Below are 24,269 nucleotides of genomic sequence, written 5' to 3' on the forward strand. Positions count from 1 at the left end.
TTTTTACGACCCCCTCAGTGAAGGGCTGGTGAGAAGGACCCAAGAATAAGGAGGTTGTACAGTCACAAAGCAGAGGCTGGATAAGACCCCAGATGTCAGCCCGATGGCTTCTCCGGGGTTGAGGAGAGAGCAGCGGCCCCCCGAGGCCTGCCCAGCACGTAAAACATCTGCGGCCAGTAGCCAGCACCAGGCCCGGACCGGTGCAGGCTGGTCCGGCTATTCGCGGGACTGGGGAAAAGGTTGGTTTGCTCTTCAAGGAGGGAGATGAGTTTGGGGAGCGCCTGAGGCACCGCAAGGCAAGGGAGGAGAGGGAAAAGAAGGTTCTGGCCCACAGCGCCACGGCCAGAGGGCATGAGGACGCGGCGCCGCCTAACGACCGGCAGGGATCAAGGCGAAGAATCGGAATCGGGGCGCATAGATCGCAAATTAGGGCTCTGGAATCCTGGATCGGGGATCGTGGAGCAGAGATCGAGAGCCGGGAATGCGGAGCCGGCGGCGGAGAAGCCGGGAGCGGCGCGGGCTGCGAGCACGGCCGGCCGCGCGCTTCTCCGCAGGCCTGGAGCCGCGCCACCACGTCGTGCACTTACCCGGAGCCTGAGGGCCGAGCGGCGACGGGGGCGCTGGGCTCGGGACGCAAGAGGGCGGCGATCCGCGGATGGAGGATGCACCGCGCCGAGACCCTCCAGAACTAGGCTCCCCACCCTCCGCCGGGCTCGCACACGTGCGGCGCCGCGCTGCGCCGACCACGCCCCGGGGCGGAGCCCGCCACGGGTCCCGGAAGGCCGCTCCGCCCACCGCCGCCTAGGGAGCATCTGGCCTTATGCAAAGAATTCGGAACACCTTGAGAACTTAAGAAACCGAGCCTGCCTTATTAGTTGTTCATTGTGCTTGAGTGGGAGCTTCTTTCACAGTTATGACCTTTTATTACAGCTAATAACTCATATTTATTGAATGGGTTTCCTATCAACTGTTCCACGCTGGCTTTGTGTTTTGATCATGTCCACACACGTTGCCTCTCATCACTCAGTGAACTATAATGAATTAAGAATCGCTTTATTTTCTACTACAGCTTGGTACTCGCAAATGGACCAGAAGACAAGAATGCCGTTCTCCTCAATCCCTCTTTGAGGCAGGGTTTTTTACTCTGTAACCTGCCTACTTCCGTCTGCTTCTTAACCATTGACAGCTCCCGGTAGAACTGTCTTTAAGACAATCCCATCATAGCTGGTTGATGCTTTGGAGTAAAGAAAAATAAAATGTATTTTTTTTCTTCTCATGCTCTTCCAGTAACAAACTGACTAAATCAAAACACCCCATAGCATTTCAGACCTAATATTTTGCCACATTTCAACTCAGGTTAAAGAAAAAAGAAAATAAATCAAGATGTGTGAAGAGTCACAAGCCTGAAATCCTAGCACTCAGGTGATAGGGGCTGAGGGACCAGAAACGTAAGGTCATTTGGGGCTATGTAAGGAATCCCAAGTTAGGTAAGACTATTTAAAACAAAAAACAACCAAACCTGTGTTAGTTCAAACCTTTGTATGTCTCTTAGACTTGTGTGTGTTGTGTCTGTTGTATCTGTGTGTGTGTGCACATCGTGATGATTAGTGTTACCTGTCAAATTGACGGAACCTAGAATTACCTGGGACACAGGTCTGTGGTTATACCTGTGCAGAATTACCTTGATTGCGTTAATTGAAATGGCAGGACCCACATCATTCCTGGGCTGGGACTCGGGATGGTATAACAGTGAAGGTTGAGACTCCTTTGGGGGTTGAGTGACCTTTTCAAGGTGTAGTCTAAGACCATTGGAACTGTCAGAGATTTACAGTCTGATTTTTAACAGTAACAAAATAACAGTCGCAGAAGTAGCAACGAAAATAACTTTATAGTTGGGGAATCACAAGATGGAGAATGGTATTGTGGGGTCCTGGCACTGGGAAGGCTGAGAGCCACTCGTGCGCAAAGAAGGGAAAGAGGGCATCAGCATCCATTGCTGTCTGTGTCTGATCACTGGTATGATGTGACCAGCTGTGTCAAGACTCTGCTCCCTAGCTTCCCTTCCACAGCGGACCGCATCCTTGAACCCAGAATAAAGTCTTCTCCCTCAAGTAGGTTTTATCACAGGAAAGAAACTAAACCTCTATGTTCAGTTCTGAGTTCACCAAGACTAGAGGCCCATATTGGGTGTTTTCCTCTATTGCTCTCAGCCTTGTTTATTTGTCTATTGCTATCATTGTGTGTTTATGATATGTGTTTATGTCTATGCATGTATGTGTGTGCATGCATGCATGTGGAGGCCAGAGGACAGTTCTATGGAAGTTGGTTCTCTCCTACTTTTACATGGTTTGGGGGCTAGAAGCCAAGTTGTCAGGCTTGCTTGGCAAGCATTCTCACCCTCTGATCCATCTTGATGGGCCCTCTACCATACTTTTTGATACAGTTCAGCAGCGCGTGGTGATACACGTCTGAAATCTCAGAACCTGGGAGGCAGAGGCAGGCGTATTGATGTGAGTTCGAGGCCAGCCTGGTCCATAAAGCGTGTTCAGGACAGCCAGGGCTACACAGAAAAACTCTGTCTTGAAAAAACAAACAAACATTTCATTAAAGTTTTTCACTGAGTCTGGAGCTTATCTACTCAACTAGACTGGTTAGCCAGCAAGCCTAAGGATCCCCTGTCTCTGCCTCTCTGCTTGAGTGGGAGCTTCTTTCACAGTTATGGCCTTTTAGTACAGCTAATAACTCATATTTATTGAATGGGTTTCCTATCAACTGTTCCACGCTCAGACTACAGCATCTGCTGTGCCCAACGGTTTACATGAGTACCAGGATGCGAACACGGCCTCAAGCTTTTACAGCCAACACTGTACTGACTTGCCCATCTCCCAGGCCCAGACTTGGTTTAAAATGTGGATTTAATGGGAAGATTCAGCTAAAGGAACCATTGTCTTATGTAGGCTCCAACTTTCCCAAACCTACTTTATTTGGGGTTCTTTAAATGCTTACACCTCCCTTCCAACCCTCCCACCCTAGATAGGAGAGTAAGGAGATTTAGGGGAACAGGAGAAGTAGACCTTGTTCCTGGGAGCGATTCCCCTGGTGTAGTCGGCAGGATTTCAGCAGACCAGCAATTCCACCAAAGCTATTGCAGGAACCTGGAACAGCAGCCGGAGCCCGGAGCCTTGAAGCCCTCACTGGAGCGGTTCTCTCTTGGAGCATCTTGAAGTACAGTGATGAACAGCCAAACAATACCAAGATCCAAAACAGCCCCCACTTCTTGTTGTGGCCTCATATAGATCTTTCCTCTCAAAGTCTGTACTAGGATGTTTTTCAGCTGGCAAAAACCGAGCCCTCCCAATGGAGTGGTTCGATTTCTAAGTAGATAAGCATCACCTGCTCTCTCACAACTCTGCTCCCCATGCCATACTTGGGATCAAAACAAAAACATGTTTATATCCACTACAGTCTTAGTTACTTTTCTACAGCTGGAAGGAGACACCACCTCCAAGGCAACGTATAGAAAAAACGAGTTTACTGAGGGTTCATCGTTCCACAGAGTCCATGACGATCATTATGGCAAACATGGCAGCAGGCAAGTAGGCAAGACACTGGAGCAATAGCCGAGAGCTTGCATCTTTGTCCCCAAGTACGAGGTAGAAAAAGTTGGGATTGGTGTGGGCCTTTGGCACTTCAAAGCCAGCTGCCAGTGACCTCCTCCAACAAGGCCACACCTCCTCCAACAAGGCCGCACCTCCTAATCCTTCCCAAACAGTTTGACCAGCTGAGGGACCAAGTATTGGAACATACGAGCTTAGGGGGGCCGTTCTCATTCGAATCAGCATGGTCATACATAATCAGCTTAGACTTGTGGGTTCTATAGTGCCTTCCTCTACGATTATTCACCTTAGTTACCTAAATTCTTTTCTTTGTCCTTATTAATTTAAATCATTATTTTTCTTTTTTCTTTTTGAGATAGGTGCTCAATATATGGCCCAGGCTGGTTCCAAATTTAAGATGCTTTTTCCTCAGTCCCTCAATTAGTGCAATTCTAGGCATGTGACACCATGCTTGGCTCATTCCACCAATTCTTGTACAATCCCATACTCTTGGGCTATGGTAAATTAATTAGTTAATGCCCTAAGGTCGGAAGATTCAAATACAGCTATGTGGTGTAATTTAGCCTAGACTCTTTTAATTTTTAAGATATTTATTCATTTTATTTTATTTTTTAAATGTGCAGATGTTTTGCCTGTATGGCTGTGTGCCAATTGTGTGACTGGTGCCTGCAGAGTCCAGAAGAGGGTGTTGGATCCCCTAGAACTGCAGTTACAGACAGATGGTTGTCAGCTGCCACGTATGTGCTGGAAAGTGAACTTGGATTCTCTGGAAGAGCAGCTAGTACTCTTAATTGCTGAAACCATCTCTCTAGGCTTGCTCGCTGTATCTATCTATCTATCTATCTATGTGTTTATTTATTGAGACAGGGTCTCACTACACAGCTCTGGCTGCCCTGCAACTCACTATGTAGATCAGGCTTGCTTTCAACTCACAGAGGCTCGCCTGCCTCTGCCTCCTAAGCTCTGAGGTAAAAGGTGTGCACCACCGTGGCCAGTTCCTAATTTTTATTTTCATTTTATGTATATGGGCGTTTTGTCTGCACCCCAGCCAGTTTCCTTCTTGCTGAGTAGTTTCTGTCTTCTCTAAAGATTTTTTTTTTCCCCTGCTTAGTCTCCATTTGTTTTGGTCTAAAAGGCACTGCATTCCAGGGTTTGCCTGTGACATCATCAAAGTTCCATATTTGCAATCTATCCCTTGAGTCTAAGTAACTCCAATTCCTCTTCCCTGGTAAACAGCTGAGGTTTAGGGGGCTTGGCTGGGCAAAGTGCACGTTAGATTTTGCGTGTTCCTCTTCTATCTGCCCTAGATTCTATCCTAGAATGTTTCAACCCTCTTACAACCAGATCTGGATCCTCCAGTTTGAAAACATGAAGGTCATCTCTACGCAATGTGAGCCCTATTAAATCGCGATCTAGATTATGCGTTCATTGGCAAACAACTCCCAGTCATGCCAAACCAAATAACACACCCTGACGCTTCTGGTCGCGGTGCTGGCTCTCACTCTCATCAAGGTAGCGTCTAAATACTGATAAAAACGTAAGACTCACGTGAAACTTATGGCATGGAAGGTGAACTATTTTCAGGTTTGATCATTATTATTAGTTTAGTTTTGTTTTTAAAAACACGTTTATTTATTGATAGGGTGACAGGGTGTCACGTGGAGGACAACTTGCAGGGCTTGGTTTTCTCCTTCCACCGTGTGGGCCAGGTATGGAACTCAGGTTTCTTGGTGGCAAGTGACCTTATGGACTGAGCATCTTGGCGCAGGCGCTCTGTATGTTGCCCTAGCTGACACCGAACTCACTTTATAAATCAAGCTGTACGGGAACTAGTGGCAATCTTCCTGCCCCTGCTTACGAATTAAGAGGCTTGCCATTGGCGGGAATGGTGGCACACGCCTTTAATCCCAGCACTTGGGAGGCAGAGGCAGGCCGAACACCGTGAGTTCGAGGCCAGCCTGGTCTAAAAAGCAAGTCCAGGACAGCTAAGGCTACACAGAGAAACCCTGCCTCAAAAAACCAAAAACCAAACTAACCAAACAAACAAACAAAGAAGAAGAAGGCTTGCTATCATTGGCGGGGGGGGGGGGGGGGGGGGGGGGGGGGGGGGGATGGGGGAATGGGGACACACAGAAAGTGTTTGTTTGTTTTGAGACCAAGTTACTTGTAGTCAAGGGTGGCCTTGAACTCAGTCCTTTGAACTCCTGATCCTCTTGCCTTCACCTTTCAAATTGTGAGATTACAAGTGTGAGTCACCATGTCAGTGCCGAATTTTGTTTTTAACAATCCCAAAGAAGTGGAGGAAGCTCTTAGAGGGCGCAGCCCAAGCCGCCTGAGAAGTAGGGCTGCCGGGTTGCCTGACCGGCTGGCCTGAGAGCCAGTCAGGAGGGGGCGCTAACGGAGCGGGACGGTGGCGAGCAGATAAGCCTCTCTAGGCCCAGAGAGCGGAACCAGAGAGAGGGCGATAGGAAGTCGAGGTGGCGCTCAAGCTGGCGTCCCTGGAGGCTGATCTGCTGGGTAGTCTTGTCTGTGGCCGCGCTATCCGGACTCTGCAGGCCAGGCTGGCGGCGTATGGACTTGAGGATGCTTCCAGCTGGCGAGATCGGCGACGTGGCTGCAGCCCCGGTGAGGCGTCCTTGGAAACCCGGGGAAGGGCCGCTGGTGACCCTCTGAGGTGGCACAGACCTCCCTAGGGAGAGTGTCCCCGTTAGGTTAACCTGGAAGCCTGGAGGTGGTTCCCATGGTCCGAGGCAGCCAAGGGAAGCCAAGGCTTCCCCGGGGTCGTGGTCACAGCGGAGTGCCTGATGTCCCAGGAAGATGACAGTTTTGAGAGTTGGCGGGAAGGTGGCCCCAGTGTCCAGGCAGGGTAATTCGGAGCCTGGGGAGGTGCTTCAGACTTCTGGGAAGGTGGCAGTAGTGTCAGGAATGCCCCCCTGGGAGAGGCGCCCAGGACCTCTCCACCCCACAGTAGGGGGCCTTTGGAGCTCTGTATGAATTCCACTTAACTTCAGTCTAACTTGTTTGCCACACCTGTTTTTCCGCCAGAGCTGCCCCGAGAGCGGTGATGAAATGAAGAACACGGAGGAGAAAAGTAAGCAGGCTCCAAAACCCTTAGTTCTTTTGGTCTAGCTGTCCTTCGAAGCTCACTCTTTCAGGGTCTGCCAAAGAGGTTTCTTAGCCGGCTACCTTTACATGAAGTATTTCCCCCCCCCCCCCTGTACAATGCATAAACAGTAATAAATATTAGTTATCTTGCTCGTGGACTTTTGTCTTTCTAAGGTTGTAAAATATAGAAGGAGCACTTTGACACACCGGTATGACTTCACTGGGGCCCGTCATTGTAATGGAACCTCAGCTTGTTAGCAGGAGAGAGTGAGGCTGGTCACCTTCGTCACTGGGTTCAAGGAATTGGTTTGATAATCGCTAAATTGTACTTTTGCCTTCAGTGAATTTGCAATGAAAATGTGCGGCTGGAGGTAGAACACAACCCAGGTCCTGGGTCTTGGTCTGGGTAGGCGACAAAGGACCTGGTACTTCATTTCCTACCTAGGACAGGAAAATATGTCAGAATCGTGTGTATTTGTTATTTTGCTTTGATGAGCTAAGCATGACAGGTTATTAGAAATCCAGTATACTTCAGGGGCTGTTCTTGTTATTTTTTTTTTTAACTTATTTTTATTTTATGCTTATTGGTGCTTTGCCTGCATGTATGTCTGTGTGAGGGTGTCAAACACCCTGGAACTGGAGTTACAGACAGGTGTATGCTGCTATGGGGTGCTGGGAATTGAACCAGGGTCCTCTAGAAGAATAGCCAGTGCTCTTACCCTCTGAGCCATCTCTCCAGCTCCTATTTTGGATTATTTTGAATCAAGGCTGAATGTAGCCCAGGTTAGCGTCAGGCTTACTATATGACTAAGGTTGACCTTGAACTCCTGATCCTCGTGTTTCTAGCTCACAGGTTCCACATGCCCAGGCTCTTCAGGAGCTTTTGAAGGATATTTTTTTTTTTTAAAGGAAGAAGAAGAGTGTATAAAAGCTCTTTTGTGCATTAAGAGTTAAGTTCAATGACCTTGACAAGCAGATACAGATTAGCAGTAGGAGACTGGGTATCCACACTACCGTGTGGCTCCTAGGAGTAAGGTTTGCTCTTGCTGTTGGCTTCTGATAAATTCTTTTCCTCCTTGGAGCTGGAAAGATGGCCTGGCTGCTTTTACAGAGGACCTAGGTGCTGTTCCCACCCGTGTGACAGCTCAGTGGCAGCTCTAGTGTCAGGGATATAACTGCCTAGTTCTGGACTCCCAGGCTCTCCCTTACACGTGAACACATAAACTCACGGAAGCAAACACATGTGCACATAAATTAAATGAACATATTCACAAACAGACGCGTGCCCTGCCCCCCCCCCCCCCCACATACACACAAACAACCTGAAGTGGCCTGGGAAGTATTTGCCACAGTGGCAGAGTTCTTGCCTGGCACTTCGGAAGCTCTGGGTTTGAACTTAAGTGTTGCCACCGCGACCAAACAAACAAACAAGCACACAGCAAATGGGCTTAGCAGTTAAGAGAATTCCATGTTCTTCCAATGGAGCTGGTTTCGATTCCGACACCCACACTGGCTAACAGCCACTTGCAACTGTAGTTCCAGAGGATCCTGTGCCCTCTTCTGGCCTCTTTGTACATTGAAGAATGTGGCACACAAACTTACACGCGCAAAACACCTAGGCACATACAAGTTTAATAAATACCTCCTAGCCTATTTTTAAAGCAAAAACAAAACAAAAACAAAAGACGCAAACAAACCTCTCTCTACCTTTGCCTGCTCAGATGCCTTGGCTCTTGACATCAACTGATCGGTCATTGTAGAGTCAGGTGCAAACTGCTGTGTAACGATGTTGTCCTTGTCCACAGTGGCTCAGTTAGCTGCTGTGTAAGAATGTTGTCCTTGTCCACAGTGGCTCAGCTGCTGTGTAAAGATGTTGTCCTTGTCCACAGTGGCTCAGTTAGCTGCTGTGCAATGCTGATTGCTCTTTATAAAAAACAAAGGGGAAGGGACATAACTTCCCTCCTCCCCCCAAAAGCCAGATGTGATGGCTCACATCTGAAATCCTAGCCCTTAGGAGGCTGAGGCAGGAGGATTGCCATGATTTGGAGACCAGTATAGGTCACAGAATTAGAGTCTATCTTTTTGGGTTCTTTTTTAGATCTTTATTTTTTACTTAAGTGCACTATAATTAAGCATAGACTCTTCCCTTATTTAAATTTAAATTCATTTTTATAGTGTTTTGCTTACGTGTGTGTCTGTGCACTTTATGCATGCCTGGTGCCAGGTGGGGGCCGGGCAGAGGAGGACTTCAGATCCTTGGAACTGGAATTACAGATGTTCCCAAGCTGCTATGTGGGTGTTGGGAATCAAACCCTGGCCCTCTGCAAAAGCAACAAGAGCTCTTTCTGTAGCCTGTAGATCCTGTCTTAAGAAAACAAAAATAAAACCAAGTGCGGTGGTGCGTGTCTATAATCCCAGTACTCAAGAGGTCGAGGCAGGAGGATTAGCAATTGCAGGTTAAAGTCATCCTTGACGACTACATGGCAAGTTTTAAGACCAGCTTGGGATATATGATATCTTTCTCAAAAGCAAATAAAGGAACATAAATAGATATAAAAATATATGTATAATTTTGAAGTGTCTCATGTGCTTAAGAATGAATATCCTAGCACTTGGGAGGCAGAGGCAGGCAGATCTTCGTGAGTTCGAGGCCAGCCTGGTCTACAAAGTGAGTCCAGGACATCTAGAGCTCTATAGAGAAACCCTGTCTTGAAAAACAAAACAAAACAAAAAACCAAAAAACAAACAAACAAACAAACAATGTATGCCACATTAAAATAGTTACATGTAGTGGGTGTGATCATTGTTGTTTAAATGTTTAAAGTGAAGGTAGGATGGGCCTTCTAAGAAACAATACATATCTGTTAAATATACACCACCAACTCATTTGCTTTAGTTATGAAAGATTCTTAAGAAGATACCAAGAGCCAGGTGTGGTGGCACACACCTTTAATACGAGCACTCAGAGGTAGAGGCAGGCGGATCTCTGTGAGTTTGAGGCCAGCCTGGTCTATAAAGAGAGTCCAGGACAGCCAAGGCTACACAGAGAAACCCTGTCTCAAAAAACCAAACCAAAACAAAACAAAAAAGACATCAAAAGTTCAGGGCATGGCTGCAGTTGGATTTCTCTGGTTTTTGAGACACCATGTCTTATGTATCCCAGGCTGGTTTAAAGTAGGATGACTCTGAACTTCCCATCTATATGTCAGATATTAACGTTTGGATGCAGAAAAAACAATCCTACTCCTATATGGAGAAAGAATAAAAAGAGTTTTGGATTGGAAGCCAGGAGACGTGAGTTTTAGTCTCACTTTTAACCTCTATAGGCTAGGGCCACACAGTATTTAACCTCTACAGGCTGGATCATACAGTATTATTCATTTCTAGTTTAGAAGTTGAGACTTAGCCTCATTTCATTTCTCCTACCAGTAACCTCTTGCTTCTCATCTGGTGTGTGTGTGTGTGTGTGTGTGTTTGTGTGTGTAGGTAGGTACGTATAGACATGTCATGGTGTGTGTGTGTGTGTGTGTGTGCATGGTATGTGTGTGTGCATGGTTGTGTGTGTGTGTGTGGGTAGACATAGGCATGTGCATGCCATAATGTGTGTGTGTGTGTGCGTGTGTGTCTGTGTGTGTGGGCATAGGCATGTGCATGCCATGGTGTGTGTGTGTGGAGATCAGAGGACCACTGTTGAGTTAGCTCTCCTCTTCTACCATGTGGGACCTGGGCATCAACTTAGGACATCAGGTGCAGTGGAAGATGCCTTTATCTGCTGGGCAATGTGGCTGGCTAGTTCCTCTGAAATTTATTGATCCATTATTTCTGCAGAACAAGAATTGAATGTGGGTTTTTGCTCAGGGTGGGCAAGCACACTACCACTGAGCTACATCCTCAGCACAAAAATATTTTAATTCTTGTAACTTAAATAGAACAAAGGGAAAAATAATTTTCTGGAGTAGGGAGAAGAGAGGGGGAAAGAATATATGACAGCAAACACAGGGTTTGTAATTGTTTTTTTACACTTACTTTGTGTACACACATGTGTACATGCATGTCCCAGGACACACAGTTTGTAGAGGCTGTTTCTACACTCTGTGGACTTCAGGGATCAAATTCAGGCCATCAGCCTTTTCAGCAAGTTTCTTTTGTTTTTGTTGTTTTGTTTTTTTACATTTTTATTTATCACTATTCAGTGTGTGTGTGTGTGTGTGTGTGTGTGTGTGTGTGTGTGTGTGTGTGATGATGTACATGTGTGGGTGTGGGCCATGCCATGGTGTGATTGTAGAGATGAAAGTGCAGCTTAGTGGAGTCCATGCTCCTGGTCTACCTTTCCATGGGTTCTGGCCGAACTCAGGTCGCAAGACTGCAAGGCTTGCACTTTCACCTGCGGAGCTGTCTCTCTGGCCCTGTTACTTGGCTTTTGTAGGGGTTTGAGACACGGTCTCACTAGGTAGTTAAAGCTGTCCTGGAGTGTGTGTCAGGTGTCCTTCAGCCTCCTAAGTGATGGCCTCAGGCAGGTAGGAAGCACCTTGCTTTGGTGTAGTCTGCTACTCTGCACATAAATATTTGAACAGTGTCTCATATTTTTTCATCTGGGCATCTCTTCAGTTAGACACTTAGAGAGAGCTTGACGAGCATGCTCAGTGCTCTAGGTGCAGTACCCAGCCCTGCATAAAGCACTGTGGTGGAGCACCTGTACCCTCAGCAAAGTCAGGAGGGTCAGACGTCAAGATCATCCAACCATCTATAGAGAGTTCAAGGCCTGCGTGGCCTATAGGGACCCTATCTCAGAAACAGAAGCTCTAAACACACACACACACACACACACACACACACACACACACACACACACACACCTTAAAGAATCAGCTCATATATAGAAACAGCTACTTTGAAAAGAAGCCATTTATCACAGAACATAGTGGGAGAACGGGAAGAGGGCTAAGGTAGCCACATGTGAGTCACGCACCCCTCTGCTCTGCCAAGAAGCTGTCGCGAGGTTTTTCTGAGGCGCTGAATGGCCGAGTCTTTGCCACAGATGATTAACAAATAAGCAGTGCTGCTGGACCACAAGTTTTAGGGCAGTGGGACTCAATTTGATTTTCTTCAGATGTTCTTTATTTCTCTTTTTGTTTGTCTCTGTTTTTGAGAGAAGATTGCTTTAGGGTGTTGCCCAGGTTGGCTTAGAACTGTGGGTCCGCCTGCCTCTGCTCCCTCTCCCTACAGTCACAGGTGTGCATCAGCACGCATGACTCACTTAGCTGCTTTGAAGTGGATTTTTATTTAGTGAAAACATGTTTTCTTAATTTGTTTTAAAATGTGTGAAAAGTTTTTGTTTGTGTGTTTGACCCTCGCTCCACAAAGTATTAGTGTCAACTTGAGCTATGTGTGGTAAGCATCCAGCCATAGCGGAAGAGGGTGAGGCCTGGCTTACAGGAAGAGCAGTTTTCAGGCACAGACTAGACCAGGGAAATTCCTAATCTGAGATAAGAGCAAAGCACATAGCCATCCCTGCTTTCACTCTGCATTACTTGGGTTGGTTTCTTAAAATTATTTTTATTTTTATGAGCATTGGTGCTTTGTCTGTATGTGTGTTTGTAGGAGGGTGTCAGATCCCTTGGACCGGGGAGTCGCAGGCAGCTGTGAGCTGCCATGGGGGCTCTGGAAATTGAATCCAAGTCCCCTGGAAGAGCTGCCAGTGCTCGTAACCGCAGAGCCTCTCTCTAGCCCCTGCTTGTTTTAACATTTAGTAAATGTTGCCTTCTCTCACAATAAATAAAAATGTTTTTAAAAATCTTATCTGTGTGGGATTTTTATGTATGGGTTACCATCTCAGGTTTTTTTTTCCCCCAGTATGTTCCAATAACAGATATTCCAGTACTGTTTTTCACATATATTAAAGCCAGCACAGTCCTTTGATTCTCAATCATAGTTTTGATTCTTTACCGACTCTGAAAAGTTAGTCCTGCCATACCCATGAGTCTTGAAAACTCTGGGATTTGGGGAATTTTTCCTTTGCTCTATACCTTCTCAGCCCATGAGTATCTTGTGGTACCTGGTTGATTAACTGCTTTGCCATTATCATTCAGGTCTTATCCGTGTCCCCTCAGATGCCTGTGTGTGGAGCGAGAGATACAGTATGGGTGTGTACTCTTTAAATGACCAGGAGGTGCCTAGAGTCAAACCCATGGCCTGGGACACAGTAGGCACGTGCTGTACCACTGAGCTCCACTTCCAGCCCTCGGTTAAACCTCTGAGGCTAGTGTACCAACGTGTGTGTCTCTTTCCATCTTGCATGCTCTTGCACTCCTGTGACACAGTGGTGTTGAGCCGTTGCGTTCCCTTTCTGTAGGTGACACGAATGGTGCGGCTCTTGCTGGGAGCGAGCAGCTCAGCCACAGTAGAGACGAAGACGAGCTTCTTCTGTATGTGTCTGCGTTCATAGAGAAGGAAGTGGGAAGTGACCTTAAGTCTTTAAAGAGACTTGGTAAACTCATAGAACAAATGACAGAAAGCAAAACGAAGTTAGAGGAAGAGGTAAGTATTACACTCGGCGCAATCCTATCTCAGTTGTCTTCATTCTGACGGATCATAGACAGCATTGTGTGTATTGCACGTCGTGCATGGAAGACGCAGGTCATGGGAGAGAAACAGCTAACTGAGTGACAGCCTTTAAAGCCTCCTGCTCTATGTTTTATAAGTTAAGTAAAAGAGTTCCTACTGATTTGTATGCTTAAAAAGACAGTGATAGCTAAGATTATCATTTTGGTACAATAACTTCTAATGGTGGGTAACATTTCACATTGCTTTCACAGAGTAACACCTAGAACAGCTCCAGAATGTGCAAAAATGGCTACGCGCTGCCGTTGTAAGGTTTTATGAATGCACACATGGAAGGAAACTTGACTCTACTGTACAGTGGTTGCTGGGGGTGGTGGGATGTGCTTACAACCTCAGCACGTGGAAGTAGGCGGCAACTGCATCAAGAGTTCAAGGCCAGCCTCCGCTACATCATGATTTCAGACCATCCTCGGTTCCGTGAAGCGCTGTAACAAAAAAAAAATTACAAAACCAAAAAACGAGATGAGAATTGTAATGAGGAGTATTGGTTGAAAGGTTATTTTCTTCATGGTTATATGTTTTCAGGGTTTCATTTTACTATTAGCATAGTACTTTTCTTTATCTATCTATCTATCTATTTGTTTTTGTTTTTTCTTTTTCTTTTTAAAAAATATTTATTTATTTACTATTTATACAGTATTCTGCCTGAATGTGTGCCTGCACACCAGAAGAGGGCACTAGATCTCATTGTAGGTGGTTGTGAGCCACCATGTGGTTGCTGGGTATTGAACTAAGGACCTTTGGAAGAGCAGCCAGTGCTCTTAACCTCTGAGCCATCTCTCCAGCCCTGTTTTTGCTTTTTCAGGACAGGATTGCTCTGTGTAGCCATGGCTGTCCTGGAACTTACTCTGTAGACCAGGCTGGCCTCGAACTCAGAGATCTGCCTGCCTCTGCCTCCTCAGTGCTGGGATTATAGGTGTGTACCACTATAAACTGGTATACTTCTATTTTTAAAAACCCAATGAAAATAATTTAAGCTAAAGATAAGTAGGTCTTTATAATTGTACTACTCTGTCAAAGAGGAAATATTTTATCATATGTAAGAGATTAATTAGGGCAGGCAAACTGCGGATATGTGGCTGTGGATGTGTGGGTGTTTAGGTGTTGATGTGTGAGTGTGTGGATGTGGATACGTGGGTGTGTGGGTACAGGTGTGGATATGTGCGGGTGTTCTTCCATTCTGTGAACGGAGTTAGGCCTCCTCACTGCTCTGTTTCCCGGCACATCTTCTGCTAGCCCCCATGTGCAGCCTGGTCCGTCAGCTTTTCTATCCCTGCAAGGCGCTGTTGGAGGTTGGCACACTGCTGAGTGAGTCTAGGCCAGCCCTCAGTCGTCCTTCTGAGTTTTCCCCAAGTGACTACCCTGCCATTACTTTTTCTCAACAACAACAAAAATTGAAGCATCTAGCATGAATGTATTAACCGTCTAGGCCATATTTCCAAACTTATTTGTAATTCTGTTTACATTTCAGAGGGAAACTAGTTTTTTGTTCTTTGGGTTGTTTTTTTTTTTTTTTTTTTTTTTTTTTTTTTTGGTTATGTGAGACAGGGTTTCTGTGTAATAGAGCCCTGGCTATCCTGGACTCGCTTTGTAGGCCAGGCTGGCCGTGAACTCACAGCTATCCTCCTGCCTCTGCCTCCCAAGTGCTGGGATTGAAGGCGTGCCCCACCATACCCAGCTTTGTTGTTCATTTTAAACAGAGTCCCAGGTGACCTTCTTTCATTCACCTCTAAAAGGTTAGGCTTGCCAGCATGTACCACCACATTGTGTGCCCAGGGACCAACTGAGGGCTTCATGCTTGCTAGGCAAGCACACCACCAGGCAGGAACTCCCAGCAGGAACCTGAAAACAGGAACTGGTGCAGAGACCGCGAACCTTCACGTGGGCTCTAGAGATCAGACTTGGCTGATCAGGCTTATTTTACAAATGTTTTACCTGCTGAGTCACCACCTGCTACCCCTGGCCTTTAAAAATATATGATTAATGTTATTAGTATATAAATGTGGTTCTTTATGACATTTTCATGCAGACCTACATTGTACTTTGCACACCCCCGCCCCCGGCCCCTGCTCTCTCCGTCCCTTCCTTCCCTCTGTCAGTGGTACTCTCCCCACCCCACACAAGCCTGCCATCAGGAGCTAGAACCAGGCACCCTTCCTCCCTGGCTTCTTACTGGCACTTCGGCAGCTGGTGGCCTTAGTTTGCTCTTTGTTTAATCCTTTGCTTCTGGACCAGTCTGTCTCCTCAGTGGATGCACACATATAGGTCTTCCCCACACGGATACCAGAACCATTCCCTTCCCTTCTTAGTAGGCGTTTATTCATTCTCTTGGCCGTCAGGCATTTCAGAAAGTCTCTGTTAGCACTCCAGTTTCTAGTTTGCCACTAGCTCTTTTGCTGAAGGCCATTATTGAGCCTTGTCTTAGGTTTCATTGCTGTGAGGAGACACCATGACTAAGACAGCTCTTGTAAGAAAACCAATGGGGGCTGGCTTACAGTTTAGAGGTCTGCTCCCTTGTCATGGCGGGAAGCATGGCAGCGTGCAGGCAGACATGGTGCTGGAGAAGGAGCTGAGAGTTCTGTACCTTGTGCCTCAAGCGTGCCACACTAGATGTAGCTTGAGCATAGGAGACCTCAAAGCCCACCCTCACAGTGACACACTTCCTCTAACAAGGCCACACCTACTCCAGTGAGGCCACACCTCCTACCAGTGCCACTCCCCATGCCCCAAGCATTCAAACACATGAGTTTATGGGGGCCAGGCCTGCTCAAACCACCATAAGCCTGAAATTGAGCATGTCCAAAATTGTTCTCATTTGTCTCTTAGCAGGGTTCTCTCTGTGGCTAATAGCATCACTATCCGTCACTCAAGTCTTGCTTTCTAATGCTGCGATAACAATCCATGACCAAAAGCCACATGGGGAGGAAAGAGGTTTTTTGGCTTTTGCCTGCATGTCATGGCCCATCACTGAAGAAAGGCAAGGCAGGAGCCCAGAGAAAGGAACAACTGTCGACTGGCTTGCCCTTCATACCTTGCTCAGCTTGATTGTTTCTGTAACCGAGGACCACCAGCTCAGGGGTGGCACTAGCCATAGTGGGTTGGGCCCGCCCACATTAATCATTAAGCAAGAAAACGCTCACAGACATGCCTAAAAGCCCATCTGATGGAGGTGCTTTCTCAGCTGACCCTAGCTTCTCTACCTTGTGTCAGCTGACAAAACTCCAGCCAACCCTGCGACCTGGGAGTCTGTGCTTGCCTGCCCTCTTAGTACCAAGCTGAATCATGCTGGCTCCCTCGCTTTCCTGGTCCTACTTTATCTAAAACATCTAGTGCACCCTGTTAGCTCCTGTACAAAGAGTGCTCTTCTGGGCCTGCTGTGCTCTGGTCTTTCCTCCCTGCCGAGGCTCATCTCTTCCCTCTTCTTTCTTTGGATTAGACTCCCTGCATTAGAACAGGGCTGTCGGTGCTCCTTGTACGTGTTCAGGCTCAGGAGTGCTTCCTTACTACACTGTCTCTCCTAGCTCCTAGTGTGTTGGGTGGGTTTGTTGTTGGCAAGGCGTCACTCAGCTCTGGCTGGCTTGGAATTCTGTAGACCAGGCTGGCCTCGAATTCACAGAGCTCCACCCGTCTCTACCTAAAGGTGTGCACCCCACGACCAGGCTAGGGTGTCCTTTGATTGCATTAACTTCACTTTTGAGAGTGCATGTTCCTGTGTGCCCTCCATACTTAGTGCAGATGTTGCCAGAGATCCGTAGCACTAGTGCTAGCTTCAGAGTGGCTAGCCAGGGTTGATGGAGTTGGAGTCCTACACAGTTCTGTGGAGCCTGGGTACGGTGACAATAGCCTGTGATCCCAGCACTGGTGAGATGGAAGCAGAATGCAACTCAGAAGTTCAAGGCCAGTAGGATGTACAAGACTATCTCAAAATGAAATAAAATATTGGTTGGTCTGATGTCTAACATTGATTTATATTTCCCATATATGATAAAAAACATTTTAAAAACATGTATTTTAGTGCCCCCAGAGGCCAGAGGCTTCAGCCCATTGTGGGTTCTGGGAACAGAATCTCCTTAGCCCCCATAAAAATATTCTTTAATAAATGGCATGTCTAAAGACATTACCTGAATATCTTTTTACCCAATCAGTAGTCTCATCCTAGGCATCTGCTAAATTCAGGGGCCTAGCTGTGTTTTAGGTATTTTTATTATGAGGCAGGACTTCATGTGACTCAGGCTGGCCTCAAACTTAATCTGGCTGAGGCTGGCGTAGAACCCCTAATCCTTTTGCCTCTACTTCCCAAACGCTGAGGATACAGGTGTGCTACCGTGCCTACTTTGAAATATTTTTCCCCTGTGGTACTGAGAATTGAACTGAGTCTTATGCACACTAGGCACGTGCTTTAGTGTTGAGACGCATCCCTACCTGTATCATCAAAACAGCTTTAATCACAGATTCATTTTTTGTTGTTGTTGTTGTTTTGTTTTTTGAAGGAAAATAACTTAACAGGTGAAGCAAGAGCTGTATGCTTTCAAAGTGCCCCAGATACTTGCCTGGGAGCCATATGTTAAGATCTTGATATCTCCCCCCCCCTATATATATATACATACACACATACATACATATACATGTGTATATATGTATATATACAATATGTGTGTGTGTATATATATGTATTTGTATCTCATAAAGCATTATATGTTTGTGTATAGTTTTGGCTGTTCTGGAATTAGCTCTGTAGACCAAGCTGCCTTTGAACTCACAGAGATCCATCTGCCTCTGCCTCCTGAATGATTGGATTAAAGGTATGTAACACCACTATACTACTTGGCAGTGTGTGTGTGTGTGTGTGTGTGTGTGTGTGTGTGTGTGTGTGTGTGTATGTGTGTTTGTATGTGTGTGTGTGTGTGCTTGTATGTGTGTGTGTGTGTGTATATGGTTTTAGAGACAGGGTTTCTCTGTGTAACAGCCCTGGTTGTCCTGGACTCACTCTGTAGAGTAGGCTGGCCTCGAACCCACAGAGATCCACCTGCCTCTGTCTCCCCAGTGCTGGGATTACAGGCATGTGCCACCATGCTTAGCAGCATGTTTTGGTTTTAAGACAGTGTCTTATTATGTAACTGTAACTGGCCTGAAACTCAAATGTAATCTTGGATTTACAAAGATTTTTCTGCACCTATCTTCTGAGTGCTGGGATTAAAAATGTGCACTGCCTTGCCCAGCTAGCTTGCAATTTTAATGGAAAACTTTCAGTTCTGTTGGAACATGTTTTTGGAAAGGACTAAACTTACACAATTTTATCTCACTACTAATATTTTTGTGTGTACTTACAATTTTGTTAGGTACTTACAATTTCATCAGAAATCCCTAAAAGAATTCAGAGTGCTTTAAAAGATGCAGAGGAATCCAAGCAAGTTCTGAATCAGTTTCTGGAGCAGGAAGAGCCTCTCTTCAGCTCCATTAACAGTCATTTGCTGACCGCACAGCCCTGGATGGATGATCTTGGAGCCATGATCAACCAGATAGAAGAGATCGGGCGGCACCTCACGTACCTCAAGTGGGTGTCCCAGATCGAGGAGCTAAGGTAGGAAGGCAGCGTTGTTCTCAGAGTGTGTGTGTGGCCACTAAATAATCCAGTTATTAAGGATTATAATTTTACTAGTTTTAGAAAAATAACATGATAACAATTATTTTAGTCTATTGTAAACAAACATTAACTTTTCAGGGAGTGTAATTTGAATATGAAAGAAAGTAATATAAATTGTTGTTTTGTTTTTTGAGACAGGGTATCTCTGTGTAGCCATAGCCATCCTGGAACTCACTCTGCAGGCCAGGCTGGCCTTGAACTCACAGAGATCCACCTGCCTTTGTAATTTAAAATTTTAAGGCTGAAGCAGTTATGTTTTGAACACATGGTGAAGCCACTATTTTTAGTGCTAGATTTTCCTGTGTATGATCATTCATATTTCTATTAGTATTTGGAGTTGTCATATGGCGAGCTGCATTCTGTCACCTAGAATTTGAATTTTTAAAGTGGCTTTCATCTAATAAGGACTGCACTGCAAGGAGCTGAGAGATAGCCTTGCAGTTAGAAGCTCTTACAGTTCTTACAGAAGACCTGGGTTCAGTTTCTGTAACTCGTGCCTCTGGAACTTCAGTTCTGGCCTCCATAGGCACTGCATGCATATGGTGCACATAATATACAAGAGGCAAAGCACTCATATACATTAAATAATTGGCTGTGGTATCATACACTTTTTAATCCCAGCACTTGGAGGCAGAGACCAGTGGATCTTTGTAAGTGTCAGGCTAAAAACATAGATAGATAGATAGATAGATAGATAGATAGATAGATAGATAGATAGATAAATGTTTAAAAAGGCGCTGTGGGCCGGGTGTGGTGGAACACACCTGTATTCCCAGCACTTGCAGGGCTGCAGCAGGAGGGTTGCAGCATGTTTAGGCCACATTTGCCTACATAGTGAGTTACAGGAAAACCCAGGCTGCAAATTGAGACCTGGCTACAAAACAACAACAAACAAAAGAACTGCATAGTCAGGCAGTGTGGTGGACAAACCTGTAATCTCACTTCTTGGGAGGCCAAGGCAGGACGATAGTGAGTTGAAGATCAGCTGATGGCTACATGGCCAGACCTTGTCAAAAACAAACAAACACACACACACAAAAACCCAAACAAACAAAAAATTATACAGTAGTCTTAGATGAATAATAATAGAGTTGAACCATCTTTGAGTAGGGAAAAATAAGAAAGTTCTTTTGATAAAAAGAGAAATAAAGTTCACATCTGTTTTGTATCAGATGTATTATATCAGATTATTTATTATATCTGATCTTGCCTCTCAAGCCTAAGTGGGGACATTATTCTGCTTCATTGTGTGGTCCCCTGTCCCTCCTTTATTTTTTGAGGCAGTCTCTCACTAAGCATGGAGCTCACAGACAAGCTGGCCTGGCTAGCTAGTACTCCCTCACAGGCCCTGTCTCCCCATCCTGGGCCGCAGCACAGCTGCATTACCAAGCGGCTGTTAACACTGCAGGTGCATTACCACGTGGCTGTTAACACTGCAGGTGCATTACCACGTGGCTGTTAACACTGCAGGTGCATTACCACGTGGCTGTTAACACTGCAGGTGCATTACCATGCGGCGGTTACACTGCAGGCGCATTACCATGCGGCGGTTACACTGCAGGTGCCTTACCATGCGGCGGTTACACTGCAGGCGCATTACCATGCGGCGGTTACACTGCAGGCGCATTACCATGCGGCGGTTACACTACAGGCGCATTACCATGTGGCTGTTAAGGATCCAAACCCAGGTCCTCCTGCTTGCACAGCAGCGCTTTACCTGCTCGCCATTTCCCCAGAACCTCTCATGAAGGACTTTTACACCTTGCTTCACTTTCCCTTGTTTCCCATTGCCCCTTTGAAAGATATTAATAACTTTCTGAAGCAGAATAAGTTGTCTGAAAGTTTCCCTTTCATAGTAGCCAAAGACTTTAGTGACCACCAACGTGTTTAGTATCTGAATTGTTTTAAAGAGAATTTTAACCACCAACGTGTTTAGTATCTGAATTGTTTAAAGAGAATTTTAACCCAGGAACATACTGAATAAGAATGAGAACCACAGAGGCAGTTATTTTATTCTGTTGATAAATATAGGGTTTTTTTTTTTCACTAGGGTCTTTGTGATGACATTTCTAGTTCCAGATTTGTTTGTTTATTTGTTGTTTTGAACTTCTGAGACTTTTATCTCCAAATTTCCCTTTAATGACTAGTTTTTATTCTCTATTCTGTTTTTTTCTGTGATTCTCTCCCTCCCTCCTCCCCTCCCTCCCTCCCTTCTTCTTGCTTGAACTAGCATCTCAGCAGTGTCTATTAGGAACATTTTAGTGAGTGGTGTTGCGGCATAAACACTGTTACTCTGGATTTCCTGTGCGCTAAGTGTCCTTCGTGCTTTGGTGTTATATATGATTCTGGAAATTCGATATTCTGTGGTTACTTGTACATTTTCTGTTCTTTTGTAAAATAGCTTTTTGCCAGACCAGGCTGGCATTGACCTGACAGAGATCTGCCTATCTTTACCTCATGAGTGCTAAGATTAAAGGCATGCACCTTTTTTCCTGTCTTCTTTCTTTTTTGTAGGACTGCCCTGTCTGCATGTACATCAGTATTCCAGTAGAGGGCATCAGATCTCATTATAGATGGTTGTGAGCCACCATGTGGTTGCTGGGAATTGAACTCAGGACCTCTGGAGAAACAGCCAGTGCTCTTAATTGCTGAGCCATCTCTCCAGCTCAATGCTTTTTTAAAATTGGAGTAACTAGGCATGTCTCGTGACCCATGAATTCCTGTTTCCCCAGTGAGTAGTGCAAGGGTTGCATGCTGTACCACGATACCTGCCTACGTTTGTTCGTTTCTTAAGCCTAATGGTCTTTATTTTAACTTTATAAAACACTTAATTTGGAATACATTTTGGTTTTTGTTTGCTTGTTTGTTTTTTTGGTGTGGAAATGATAAACTATGGTGGAAAGTAGATAAAAACTGAAGACTACTGTACTTCACTGTCCCAGATGCTAATTACATTCTCCCATGGAGTATGACTTCTATGAACGAAGTCCTACCAGAAATGAGTGTTGCCTGCAGAACTGTGACACATCTGTCCTCTCAGGAGGAGTGGGGAGGGACAGGTGGAAGGAAGCATCCAGAACACAGACTGCTGCTCTTAGGATGCTAAAGGAGGGCACTGGGGGTTCCGGCAGATGTGAGTGTCGAACAGGCAGGCGGCTCACGGCAATGCTTTGCTCCACTGCGGCTGTAACTCCATGTCACGTATGTGGGAGAAGGTCTTTCTGAGCTTCCAAGTTTTCCAGAGAGGTATTTGGGTGTCAGCCAGTAAAGTGCTTGCTGTGCAAGCATCGATATCCGAGTTCAGTCTCTAGCACCTGCATTAAAAAGCTAGGTTTGGGGAGGCAGGCGGGAGCATTGCTGGAGCTTCCTGGCTAGACTGTCATTCTAGAGTCCAGACTCTAGGTGAATTGGTGAGCTCCAAGTTCAATGAAGAGACCTTGTCTCTAAAATAAGGCGGAGAGTGACTAAAGAAGACGCCTGACAGCCGGGCGGGCGCACGCCCTTTAATCACAGCACTCAGGGGCAGAGGCAGGCCAATTGCTGTGAGTTTGAGGCCAGCCTGGTCTACAAAGAGAGTTCCAGGACAGCCAAGGCTACACAGAGAAACCTGTCTAGGAAAAAAAAGAAAAGACACCTGACATTGACCTCTGGGTGTACACACACACACATACACACAGAGTTTCCACAGAAACTCATTACCGTGTACCATTTGTCTTGCAGTGACAACATTCAGCAATACCTGATGACCAACAACGTGCCTGAGGCAGCTTCTACCCTGGTGACCATGACAGAGCTTGACATCAAGCTTCGGGAGTCATCCTGTACTCATCTTCTTAGCTTCCTGAGAGCCACGGTTAAGTTCTGGCATAAAATTCTCAAGGACAGGCTTACCAGGTAGGGGCGGTCTCTCTGTGCTGACTATTTGGTAAGGCAATGGCGTCGGATGAAACACTGTTTCTTTTCTGTATGCTGACTATTTGGTAAGGCAATGGCGTCGGATGAAACACTGTTTCTTTTCTGTCACAGTGATCTTGAGGATATTTTAGCGCAGCTTCACTGGCCGTTCATCACACACGCCCAGCCTCAGACTGTCGGCGCGAGCCGGCCTGCCAGCGCCCCGGAGATGCACGCTGCCCTGGAGACACTGTTTTGTCAGCTGTTGAAACTACAAGCCTCGTATCTTTGTTGGCGTGGAAACGCAGTAAAATTCCTTCCTACCGTAAATTTGTGGTTGGCAACTACAGCTTTTTGGGCTAGAGCTAGAGTGGAAGAGTGTGAGCGAGGCGCTGGAGTCAGTCTCCAGTACTGAGGGGGGTAGGTCGCAAAGTCACTGTGAAGCCAAGTGGAGGGTCCTGGGTTAGACTTGATGTGAAACTGCCTGTTGGAGAGTATATGTTTTCTTTAAAAAACCGATTATCGCCTGGCGTGGTGGCGCACGCCTTTAGTCCCAGCACTCGGGAGGCAGAAGCAGGCGGATCTCTGTGAGTTTGAGGCCAGCCTGGTCTACAAAGTGAGCCCAGGATAGCCAAGGCTACACAGAGAAACCCTGTCTCGAAAAACCAAAATATAAATTAATTACTTATTAATTTAAAAAAATCTGGGAGGGGAAGAGCTGTTAAAAAAGGAGTTCTAGGGGGCTGGAGAGATGGCTCAGTGGTTAAGAGTGCCACCTGCTCTTCCAGAGGTCCTAAGTTCAATTCCCAGCAACCACATGGTGGCTCACAACCATCTATAATGTGATTTGATGCCCTCTTCTGCATATCATATACAATAAATAAAATAAATAAATCTTAAAAAATAAAGGAGTTCTAAGATAAACAACTGTTAGCCAGGCACAGTGGCATACACCTGTAATCCCAGCACTTGGGGAGGTAGAGGCAGGCAGATCTCTGTGAGTTTGAGGCCAGCCTGGTCTACAAAGCAAGCCCAGGACAGCCAAGACTACACAGAAAAACCCTGTCTCAGCCAAACAAAACAAATGAAAAACTAAACCAAAACAAAACAAAGATAAACACCTGTCTTAGTTAGTGTTCTATTGCTGTGAAGAGACACCATGACCATGGCAACTCTTATAAAGGAAAATACTTAACTGGGGCTGGCTTACAGTTTAGGGTTTCAGTCCATTATCATCACGGCGGGAAGCATGGCAGCGTGCAGGCAGACATGGGGCTGGAGAAGGAGCTGAGAGTTCTTTGTCCAGATTGGCAGCCAGCAAGAAGGTAGATATTGGGGCTGGCTTGAGCATTGGAAACCCCAAAGTCCACCCCAGTGACATACTTCTC

General features: G+C 46.0%; 1 protein-coding gene across 1 annotated transcript in view; it reads left to right on the forward strand.

Annotated features, from left to right (window-relative positions):
- Positions 1-6,188: 6,188 nt before the first annotated feature.
- Positions 6,189-24,269, forward strand: part of Rint1 (RAD50 interactor 1) — a 31,271-nt gene continuing 13,190 nt past the window's right edge. Inside the window, exons 1-6 of the mRNA XM_051151488.1 lie at positions 6,189-6,242; positions 6,663-6,708; positions 13,075-13,259; positions 18,683-18,924; positions 22,708-22,881; positions 23,014-23,163. Of these exons, the coding sequence (XP_051007445.1) occupies positions 6,189-6,242; positions 6,663-6,708; positions 13,075-13,259; positions 18,683-18,924; positions 22,708-22,881; positions 23,014-23,163 (851 nt within the window). The remainder of the gene's footprint in view (positions 6,243-6,662; positions 6,709-13,074; positions 13,260-18,682; positions 18,925-22,707; positions 22,882-23,013; positions 23,164-24,269) is intronic.

Source organism: Acomys russatus, chromosome 10, assembly GCF_903995435.1.
Source record: "Acomys russatus chromosome 10, mAcoRus1.1, whole genome shotgun sequence".
Taxonomy (NCBI): Eukaryota; Metazoa; Chordata; class Mammalia; order Rodentia; family Muridae; genus Acomys; species Acomys russatus.